General features: G+C 38.5%; 1 protein-coding gene across 3 annotated transcripts in view; it reads left to right on the plus strand.

Moving 5' to 3' along the window:
• Positions 1 to 12,193: 12,193 nt before the first annotated feature.
• The window catches only part of LRRC20 (leucine rich repeat containing 20), a 101,703-nt gene continuing 101,512 nt past the window's right edge, over positions 12,194 to 12,384 (plus strand). Inside the window, exon 1 of one of the 3 annotated variants that reach the window (XR_013624429.1) lies at positions 12,194 to 12,319. Coding sequence is in view for 2 of the 3 variants with exons in the window: in XM_068125497.2 (XP_067981598.2) it covers positions 12,207 to 12,319 (113 nt within the window). In the remaining variant the exon portion in view is untranslated. The remainder of the gene's footprint in view (positions 12,320 to 12,384) is intronic. The other 2 variants (XM_068125497.2, XM_068125498.2) reach the window with 2 other exon arrangements.

Raw genomic sequence — 12,384 nt, forward strand, 5'->3', positions numbered from 1 at the left:
GTTTTATAAAGCATCTGCACCATCTGGCAAAAAACGTTTGCCTCCACACAAATGTTGACTTTGTTTGAAAGGAAGGGCTGATCACTTGTGTTTGAATCCTGGTATGAAACATTTTCTCCTAATGTCTTCATAGCTCCTGCACTACTTCGTGTAGGATTTTGCTGTTGTGGTGACATTTCGGAGTCATAGACTGACCCTGCTCTCCTTGTAGCATTCTTGCCACTTTTTGCTGTAAACCATAGTAATTCCTGAACAAGGCCTTCACCCAGTTGTAGTCGACTTGCCTCCTCCCTCATTGTGAGTGGGCAGCAAGTATTGGTGTGACGTTGATTGGCCAGCAAGATGTGGAACAGGGATGCCGGATGCATCCACACTGATGTTGGGACCATGGTGTTCAGGTCATTCATGGTCCTTACCAGGAGCAACCAGCAGAATCGTGCACAGCTGTTGTGACAAGGGCACAGCCGTTTTTTGCAGCTCCATGCTGGTTCCCCGGACGTTGGTGAAGTAATAACATATGTCCCCGCATTTCACAGAGGTTGCAGGTAAAATGTCGTTGTCCTGCAACTTCTGATGTGGTGAATGTTCGAAGCCTTCGAACAAGAGTAAGTGATCGCCTTTCTTTCATATGTTGCAGTGTGATCCAGGCAAATGGTCACATAAATTTCCTTGGTGAAGGTAAGCATTCATCTCCAAGTTACACGGGAGAATGTCTTCATCATTCTTTGAGAAAGAGGGTGTATGCCACGATTAACTTCATTTTTTAGCCACAAATTTTCTTTCTCGAACTTCTTCCCAATTCCGTTAGCAATCCCTCCAAAATGTGATCTCGTCTTATCCTTATGCTCAGTCACATCTGAATCTGCTTTCCGCACACACTGGATCAGATAGGGTACATCTTACCATGAAATCAGCATAATCATGTATATCTTCCGACAGTTTCACATTCAACAATTTGTTGTTTTTCCTTAACACAAAAGTTATATTCATTTATATGCGTCACACAAATAATATTCAATCAGGTATGTATTTTATTACTAAACTAAGAATAGCATTGTATATGATTACAATCACAAACGGGAATACCTAATTCCCAACAACAATTTTTCCAAACCAACAAATTAAACATAATGTATTATTACCATAATTCCTCTCCACTTTTTCTTTTCCCTTTTTTTTCCTAACAGTGTGTCACTCGTGGTGATATGAGTTCACTGATATTGTAATTGACACAACTCATAACATTGTCGTTATGCCATTATCTTAATTCTACTGTATTCACTATTCATTTGCAACATCACTTGATTCATTCTTTTAATCTCGGTATTATTCATATCATCATAACAATCTTTCTATTTTAGGTCCATATTTGTTTATATTCTTATCAACCTCCTACGGTTTATCAATTTGTTCCAAAACACTGCAACCAAAGGTTTTAACCAAAGCTCTACCAAACTATTTCCAATTTGAACTCAAAATGCTAATTAAACAACAATTCAAAGAATTAACTTCAATGGGTATCAACAAACTCATTTTATAAACAGATCTAATTTTCCCATCCAATAATTTTCCTTGCCAAATGTCATATTGCAACACTTTAATAAACCTTCGAAAAATGTCTCCCAAATCAATAAATTCCCTTTTTACTTCCCAAATACTCATCTGTAAATTACATATTCAATTACAGTTTTTCCCTATTTGTTTGGCCTAAATGGCCACTGAAGTGGCTGCCAACATGCAGTACCGTTTTATCTACCAAGCAAGTATTCGTCCACATAAGATCTCTACCAAAATGTTGTTTGTAAAAAACAAATCTGGGATTTCTGATTACATGGATGCACACTCTCAGGACATTTCAGGCTGCTTGTTAACAATCCACTACGATTAATTAATTCCTTTACCCACAATCAAATAATTAGTACAAATTGAGGATATTATCCCTATCACATTCATTTATAGATTCATTATGTTGGATCTAAATTTTCTCCCACTGCTGCAAGGAAGAACAATAGCTCTAATAAGTCTTTGTAATATCTCACTTCATTTACCCAGCATCGAAGAATTTATTTACTATCCATTCCCATCTGTTAACCAGTGACTTTGTTTGAACTCCAAAACTTAATTTGATGAATCCCATGTGTATGGTACCACTTATTGAAACCCCTACTTTTGTAGAAAATATCCAAGTAAGTGTTTTTTTTTTTTTTTACACCCCCTTAACTGTTGCTCATCCATTTCTATGCACCCAGTGAGTACTACTGACACCAGTATGCCAATATAGGTGTGCGAGATTAACAAATATGTTGCAGGTACACGTAACAGCGCGTTCTGAGTATAAATAACGTAACAGCGCGTTCATGGCTGCCCCTTGGTTTAAGATGCACAATGCATTCCGTTTTAAAACTTTTTAAAAAAGTTTATATATATATATATATAAATCCATGAGCAGAGTATTCTGGGAAGTCAGTGTAAGACCTCTCCCAAATTTGGATAATTTTGTACTCCCTCATTTCTTTTTATGAAGCTCATATCCATAAATAGCTGTTATTCTCATATAAATTCTATCAAAAATGGAATCCCCAAGTTACTCACAATTTTACTATTTAATTAATGGCTGCTCATAACCCAGCACATCATATCTTTATATTCCATCTCCCTTGACAAAAGAGATAATGTTCATAATCAAATTTTATTTCTATTTTATTTTACGGATTCTCTGCATATTCAATCCCATCCACATAAAACTATCCATTTCCAGACAGGCACACTGTCGGTGTCAACAATCTTTTAAGATTGATACACAAAACAATAAAAACACTAACATTGACACACAAAAAATACACACACATGCATTATGCGTATTTGTTTGCGTTGGAACTATTATTTACAGATCAAGATGGGTGTCAATTTTATTTCAATTTCATAAAATTTGTCCTTCAATTTTTTAGAAATGCTAATACACAAATGGACCAAAAAGTTTATTCTTAGAAAACCCCTATGATGTCACATTGAAATTACCCTTTCAGTTCCCACAATAATTTATCCAAATTTGACTACACACCCATTTACATGTCAGTCGACCACTGACTTATCAATCATGCGGAACACTAGTCCGAAATTCTCACCTGATCATCATGTGACCCTTGTCACTTAGTTTCAAAAATTTGCAAAGCAATTGTTCCAACTTTGTAAATTTAAAATTGTGTGCCCAACATAAAAGATCCAATTTCGGCATGTGATCAATTAATTACTAATTTGCTTACAAGCAAAAGAAAAAATGAATAATTCTTGCTCCGAAAACTTTTCAGACCCAAGAATCATCGACAGTTATTCATGTTTGTCCAGTAATCTAATTTGTTGAGGCCAATCGTCATTTGGGATTTGTCGCAATGAAGGCCTAATCATTGTCTGAGGTATCGGTCAGCACTGGTACCCTTGATCTTAGTTTACCCTATGAACTTGTCTTCCTTTTGGTATACGGACATCCTCTTTTCCAATGTCCCATCCGTCCACACTTGAAACACCGGTTTCTGTCGTTGCCTGGTCTGCGCACCTGTGCACTTGTATTGCTGGGCTGCATCTCTACATCCCTGAGTTGCCACTGCAATCTCTCGTTATCTCCCGAAACACGAAAAAATTCTCTGTATTGTCCTTTTTGGGGAGACAACTGGAAATCAGATGGGACAACTGTCCCTTTCATTCCTAATTTCGAGGGCAGTTGTGCATTTGTCTCCTCCACTGTATCCTGTATCCTTTTTATTTTAAGTTCTAGATCCGTTATCCGTTCTTGCTGTTCCCGTTGTCTGGATTCACCATCCCAAAGATGGAATGCAAGCCAGTCTACCATTAGATTCTGTCTCTTCCTGGCTTTCAATCTTTGTTCCAATCTTTCCAATCGACTTCGCTCAAATGTACCATCTCTTGGAAACTCCTCATCATGTCCCTTTGTCCACAAATACCAATTCTCGACCTGCCTTATAGCTTCGGCACCATAACGGTCGTACATATGATGTGTACAAGTACCTTTTTGTGGAATTTCTGGTTGTCCCTGTGTATTCTTGCAGGCTCCATTTCCCATTCTGCCTTTTATCAAAGTAGCGTTGGATGTGTTGTAGCTTGTTCCAGGTTCCTCTAAAGCTTCACTCGTACCTCCAGGAAGGATCTCTCCACCTGTTCACACGGTGATTTCCAGAGAATCTCCCTCAGCTGTGGCTTTTGCACAATCCAATCTCACAGATCAGTATTTGCAGATGAGCCGGAGGGTCAGTATGAAATGGGTGAATCCTCAGGTGTCCGCTCTGTTGACGGGGAAATCACACAATGGTAACCGCACATATATATCTGTATATAAACTCACCACCTTGCTCAATTTTCCCAGGTTGTCTCCACATTGATAATATCTCGCAAAGATATCAAAGCTTCTTTCTTGAGACCGCATTTTCATCAACCAAACAATCAATATATTCAATTCAATTTATTCAGTTCAATTTATTCAGTTAAATTTATTCAATTAAATTCAATCAATTAGATTCAATCAATCAACAATTCAATCAATTATTCAATTTCAATTAATTCATCAATATTCATCAATAAATCAAATTAATCATTTTGGATGTCTCCTTGCATAAGCCCTTTCCCCAATGATGTCAGGACAGGTCCATCCATTGACTGAGATCGAATTTCATCGGTCGTCACCTCGGGTTCGTACCTCATGTCAATTGATGAATCACCGTCCTGTCCTAGGGTCATATCTAACATATTTCCCCATTTTGCCTGGTCTCCACAAATTTTCTTTGCAACCACTAAAGGCAACTCATCCTTCATTCGTGAGACAGCCAAAATGGATGGCAGATATTAAAGTTCATTGGGAAAAATATCTCATCATTTTTTCTTTTAATAGTATCCAAAATCTCTTGGCAATATAAATTTCGTAAAACTCCTGAAATAAGACTGTAAAATTCCTTCAATCATGCTAAATTTTGAAACTCCATCGCTTGTACCACCCAATTTATCCCATAGGGCTTGAAAGTTCTTTCCCAAGTTCATGCAATCATTCTGCATTTGAACCCTATGATATCATTCATAATAATCATCATGATTTTATAGTCATGGTCCTATCATAATCATCTATTTAAAACGAACATTTCCTTTATCACCACAGCTATGTGGTATAATCAACAATAGAATAAAACTGTACATAGCAACAGGCTACCTCATGGCCACTTAGTATACCTATTGACAATAAGTCATAACAATATCGAATAATCATTGAACAATTCAAAAATCGCTTTCACTGCTCCAGCCGCAGCATTCGTCATTTTCTCTGCTCGTCCGCATGACCAAAACGAAATAAAGGGAGCTCAACCATTACACAGCGCTTTTAATGGCGCATGCCATAGGACCTCAACGCAATTTCGACTCGGCCAGAAAACGAGCAAATTTGCAGGATGTTAACTGGAATTAGTCGTGAAAATATATCAAAAATACACAAAAATACACACCCACAAAAATAAACAACAAAACCCAAACAAAACCTAAGGTCGACCATCTTACACAGTAAATTACATCATTTCAGCATCGTATTGATTGCTGACATATTCCAGGGTTTATACACACCTTAAAAGAGGTATGCGTGGTGTTGCCCCCTCCCACTTTTAATTCCTCATTAAATTCCTCATTAAATTCCTTATTAAATTACTCATTAAATTACTCATTAAATTACTTATTAAATTGCTCATTAAGTTACTTATTAAATTGCTCATTAAGTTACTTATTAAATTGCTCATTAAGTTACTCATTAAATTACTCATTAAGTTACTCATTAAATTACTCATTAAATTACTCATTAACTTACTTATTACATTGCTCATTAAGTTACTTATTAAATTGCTCATTAAGTTACTTATTAAATTGCTCATTAAGTTACTCATTAAATTACTCATTAAGTTACTCATTAAATTACTCATTAAATTACTCATTAAATTACTCATTAAGTTACTCATTAAATTACTCATTAAATTACTCATTAAATTACTCATTAACTTAACTTACATAGTTTCAGCATTGTATTGATTGCTGAAATATTCCAGGGTTTATACACACCTTAAAAGAGGTATGCGTGGTGTTGCCCCCTCCCACGTTTATTCCAGGGTTTATACACACCTTAAAAGAGGTATGCGTGGTGTTGCCCCCTCCCACTTTTAATTACTCATTACATCGTTTCCATTTAAAAAAACATCGCTTCTACTGCTCCAGCCGCAGCATTTGTCACTTTGTTTGCTCATCCGCATGACCAAAACGAAATAAAGGGAGCTCAACCATTACACAGCGCTTTTAATGGCGCATGCCATAGAAGCTCAACGCAATTTCGACTCGGCCAGCAAACGAGCAAATTTTGCAGGATGTTAACTGGAATTAGTCGTGAAAATATATCAAAAATACACAAAAATACACACCCACACAAATAAACAACATTTATTCCGTTCAACAGAACAAACATTTCCTCTATCATGACATGCATGTCTTCAAAATTATATGACCAAGAGAAAAGTAAAATTAATTAAAAACTGCGGGCAGTGATGATCCGGGGACCATACCGCTCCATCCTGATTGGACGAGTGCGTGCTAGAGTCGTTAACAACGACAGTCCAGATCCGATTGTTCAAAATTTCAACTCAATCGATCGAAAAATGAACGCAGGGATGCATTTTAAAGGTGCAGTGGCACTAACTGAGTTGCCACGAATATGGCCACGAAATTGCCAATATGACAAAATATTTTCCTTAATCAATTGGCTCATAGCATAACCAATCTGTAAGTATTTCATCCGAAGATGTATCTCTGAGGACTTTTAATTAAATAAGTCATTTATAAATCAACGAGTTAATTTATTAAATGATTAATCAATAAATCAATATTTTCCTTGACAGCCACATCACTTGGTCAGTGTCATGTCCAAATATCAGCTTCCTTACTCAAAAGGTGCCTGAGTTAATGTAATGTAATTACTGTAATAAGATTACTGCAATTACTGTAATGATTACTGTAATTACTGTAATTACCGGAACTGTAATTACTGTAATTACCTCAGGTAATTACTGTAATGTAATTACTGTAATTTAATAAGAAATGTAATTAATTAAATGAGTACTTCATTAATCGCTCATAATGAAATAATTCCTTAATTTTCATTCGATTCACTTGACATTCGAATGGGATTTATATATCCGTCAACTATTTTATTCAATCACTACATTTTATTCAACATAGGCCAAAGTCCACAACAATTTGAAAAATCCTTAATTTTCATTCGATTCACTTTACATTCGAATGGGATTTATATATCCGTCAACTATTTTATTCAATCACTACATTTTATTCAACATAGGCCAAAGTCCACAACAATTTGAAAAATCCTTAATTTTCATTCGATTCACTTTACATTCGAATGGGATTTATATATCCGTCAACTATTTTATTCATTCACTACATTTTATTCAACATAGGCCAAAGTCCACAACAATTTGAAAAATCCTTAATTTTCATTCGATTCACTTTACATTCGAATGGGATTTATATATCCGTCAACTATTTTATTCAATCACTACATTTTATTCAACATAGGCCAAAGTCCACAACAATTTGAAAAATCCTTAATTTTCATTCGATTCACTTTACATTCGAATGGGATTTATATATCCGTCAACTATTTTATTCAATCACTACATTTTATTCAACATAGGCCAAAGTCCACAACAATTTGAAAAATCCTTAATTTTCATTCGATTCACTTTACATTCGAATGGGATTTATATATCCGTCAACTATTTTATTCAATCACTACATTTTATTCAACATAGGCCAAAGTCCACAACAATTTGAAAAATCCTTCATTTTCATTCGATTCACTTTACATTCGAATGGGATTTATATATCCGTCAACTATTTTATTCAATCACTACATTTTATTCAACATAGGCCAAAGTCCACAACAATTTGAAAAATCCTTAATTTTCATTCGATTCACTTTACATTCGAATGGGATTTATATATCCGTCAACTATTTTATTCAATCACTACATTTTATTCAACATAGGCCAAAGTCCACAACAATTTGAAAAATCCTTCATTTTCATTCGATTCACTTTACATTCGAATGGGATTTATATATCCGTCAACTATTTTATTCAATCACTACATTTTATTCAACATAGGCCAAAGTCCACAACAATTTGAAAAATCCTTAATTTTCATTCGATTCACTTTACATTCGAATGGGATTTATATATCCGTCAACTATTTTATTCAATCACTACATTTTATTCAACATAGGCCAAAGTCCACAACAATTTGAAAAATCCTTCATTTTCATTCGATTCACTTTACATTCGATCATTTCGTCGTGTCACCCATGCTATTTATCTGGCAAATTTCGTCAAAAAAAACAACAGCACTGGTTTTATTTCCTGGAAGCGTCCTGCAAAACGCTTTGCTTCTCGCAAAACGTCCGCCAATGGGAAGTAAAGGGAGGGAAAAGGAGCGGGAGGAAGAGACAGGGTGCCGGAATGGACATGAGGGACAATGAGGGACAGTGAGGGAGTGTTGGTATGCAATTTTTATCCAATCGCCATCTTTCACAGTAATTCTGGACCGGCATGAGGTGGGATTGTCTGTCATGAATTTATTTGTTGATCGAACGAGTTTTAATTTGTCTAAATCCGACCAGTCGTTTCCAAAGATATAAGCCTTTTTGTCGCAATACCATAAATTGGAATGAGGTAAAAATATATATATGTAAATATAATTCCCTTTCCCGGTTCCCTGTCGCTCGCCGAGCGCCGAGCAAGTCGCTCGCTCGTCGAGCAAGTCGAGTGCTTTGAACAAGTGCAAAAAAAAGAAGTACTTTATACGTGTACGGGTGGGTAAACGAGTGTACCGGCCTTACACATCCTGGAAGCAAATGGTCGCAAGGTGCACGCTTGCTCCGTTTGCTCCCAGGTCACAGTAAGACCCTTAATGACCAGCGCAAAAATACGTATTTACAGAAATCATTTAGAGAAAAAAAACACGAATAAATTGCTACAGTCGTTTAACACGTTTCATCCTTGTATTTCCTATGGACAATCGCTAGTCCCACACACCAAATCCTCCATCTTCAGAATTCATATTTCATAATGGACAGATCCCCAAGAGGTCATGCTCACCTTGACCCTTGACGACGTCCACTCGAAATTCCAGCGGTGCCTCCAGATTGTTGGAGAATTTGTAGCTGAGAGACTCACAGGACTCCAATGACCGGACACAGGTTTACAAAAGGTCTGGTTTATTAACTGGTTATTCACTTCATTCCATTTACCAAATAATACCGCATAATATAATGGATCAGGTTAACTCTTTTCGCATGGTCCTTCTCGTTCGGCTGATGTTCCTCTGCCACTCCCGTTGGTCAGAGCTTCTGGTAGCAGCTTCTCTCGACTCCACGTTTGCTCTCGTTTATATGGACAAACTGGACTTAATCCCCTCTCCGCTAATGCCCCGAGGTCATGCATGTACCAAGTCCTGGTATCAGCTCGCTCCCCTCCTGTTGTGAGTTCCGTTTACCAAACGATAGGGGGGTGCTTCAGCCAGGGGCTGTGACCAGGTGGACAAGAGATTATCATGTTCGGGCGCATTCCTGACTCATTTACAAACTCGGCTTTCACAGAGTTTGCAGGTAAAATGTATCTGCTTTGTTACCAGGTTAATTAATAAGTTACCAGTGCCAATTAATAAGTTACACTGAGTTACACTTCCACAGTAGATGGATGTAAAGGGTGGATGTGTGGAGGGATGTTGATGGTGGAGGTGGAGAGGGATGTGTAGATGGATGTAAAGGGTGGATGTGTAGATGGATGTAAAGGGTGGATGTGTAGATGGATGTAAAGGGTGGGTGTGTAGATGGATGCAAAGAGTGGATGTGTGGAGGGATGTTGATGGTGGATGTGGAGAGGGATGTGTAGATGGATGTAAATGGTGGATGTGTAGATGGATGTAAAGGGTGGATGTGTAGATGGATGTAAAGGGTGGATGTGTAGATGGATGTAAAGAGTGGATGTGCAGATGGATGTAAAGGGAGGATGTGTAGATGGATGTAAAGGGTGGATGTGTAGATGGATGTAAAGGGTGAATGTGGAGATGGATGTTGATGGTGCATGTGTAGATGGATGTAAAGGGTGGATGTGTGGAGGGATGTTGATGGATGTGTGGTGGATGTGTAGATGGATGTAAAGGGTGAATGTGGAGATGGATGTTGATGGTGCATGTGTAGATGGATGTAAAGGGTGGATGTGTGGAGGGATGTTGATGGGATGGGATGTTGATGGGATGTGTAGATGGATGTAAATGGTGGATGTGTAGATGGATGTAAAGGGTGGATGTGTAGATGGATGTAAAGGGTGGATGTGTAGATGGATGTAAAGAGTGGATGTGCAGATGGATGTAAAGGGAGGATGTGTAGATGGATGTAAAGGGTGGATGTGTAGATGGATGTAAAGGGTGAATGTGGAGATGGATGTTGATGGTGCATGTGTAGATGGATGTAAAGGGTGGATGTGTGGAGGGATGTTGATGGTGGACGTGTTGATGGATATAAAGGGAGGATGTGTAGATGGATGTTAAGGGTGGATATGGAGAGGGATATAAAGGGTGGATATGGAGAGGGATATAAAGGGTGGATATGGAGAGGGATATAAAGGGTGGATATGGAGAGGGATATAAAGGGTGGATATGGAGAGGGATATAAAGGGTGGATATGGAGAGGGATATGCAGGGTGAATGTGTAGATGGCTGCAAAGGGTGGATGTGTGGAGGGATGTTGAAGGTGGATGTGGGGAGGGATGTGTAGATGGATGTAAAGGGTGAATGTGTAGATGGATGTAAAGGGTGGATGTGTAGATGGATGTAAAGGGTGAATGTGTAGATGGATGTAAAGGGTGAACGTGGAGATGGATGTAAAGGGTGGATATGGAGAGGGATATAAAGGGTGGATATAAAGATGGATATAAAGGTGGTGGATATAAATTCCCCTAGTGGTGGATATAAAGTGTGAATGTGTGGATGGATATAAAGGGTGAATGTGTGGATGGATATAAAGGGTGAATGTGTGGATGGATATAAAGGGTGAATGTGTAGATGGATATAAAGGGTGAATGTGTGGATGGATATAAAAGGTGAATGTGTGGATGGATATAAAGGGTGAATGTGTTGATGGATGTAAAGGGTGAATGTGGAGATGGATGTAAAGGGTGAATGTGTAGATGGATGTAAAGGGTGAATGTGGAGATGGATGTGAAGGGTGGATGTGTAGAGGGATGTTGATAGTGGATTTGTAGAGGGATGTAAAGGGTGGGTGTGTAGAGGGATGTTCATGGTGGATGTGGAGAGGGATGTGTTGATGGATGTAAAGGGTGGATGTGTCGATGGATATAAAGGGTGGATGGATGTAAAGGGTGAATGTGTAGATGGATATGATGGGTGGATGTGTAGATGGATGTAAAGGGTGAATGTTGAGATGGATGTAAAGGGTGGATGTGTAGATGGATGTAAAGGGTGGATGTGTGTAGGGATGGTGATGGTGGATGTGTAGAGGGATGTGTAGATGGATGTAAAGGGTGGATGTGTAGAGGGATGTTGATGGTGAATGTGTCGAGGGATTTATAGATGGATGTAAAGGGTGGATGTGTAGATGGATGTAAAGGGTGGATGTGTGTAGGGATGGTGATGGTGGATGTGTAGAGGGATGTGTAGATGGATGTAAAGTGTGGATGTGTAGAGGGATGTTGATGGTGGATGTGTCGAGGGATTTATAGATGGATGTAAAGGGTGGATGTGTAGATGGATGTAAAGGGTGGATGTGTGGAGGGATGTTGATGGTGGATGTGTAGATGGATGTAAAGGGTGTTTGTGTTGATGGATGTAAAGGGTGGATGTGTAGATGGATGTAAAGGGTGGATGTGTGGAGGGATGTTGATGGTGGATGTGTAGATGGATGTAAAGGGTGTTTGTATTGATGGATGTAAAGGGTGGATGTGTCGAGGGATGTTGATGGTGGATGTGCATAGCTATGGCATGAAGTGGTTGTGGGTATTTATTCTGTTTGTTTCTTCTCTCGCTCCCTGTGTGCTTCACTCCACTGATTGTGGCCTATTTTGAGCACAACCCAGTTCGACATGATGGACAGGCGCCAACTGCTGGAGCGGACAGTGCGGATCGAGACCTCGACCGTGAAAACACTTCGCGATCACTCGAAGAATTTCTCACTCTCTCACCTCATGGAGACGTGGTAAGTGTGATCACGTGGGTCACGTAACACGGATCCGAATTGACGCCACCATTCTTTAATATGCA

Source organism: Myxine glutinosa, chromosome 8, assembly GCF_964187855.1.
Source record: "Myxine glutinosa chromosome 8, kmMyxGlut1.1, whole genome shotgun sequence".
Lineage (NCBI taxonomy): Eukaryota > Metazoa > Chordata > Myxini > Myxiniformes > Myxinidae > Myxine > Myxine glutinosa.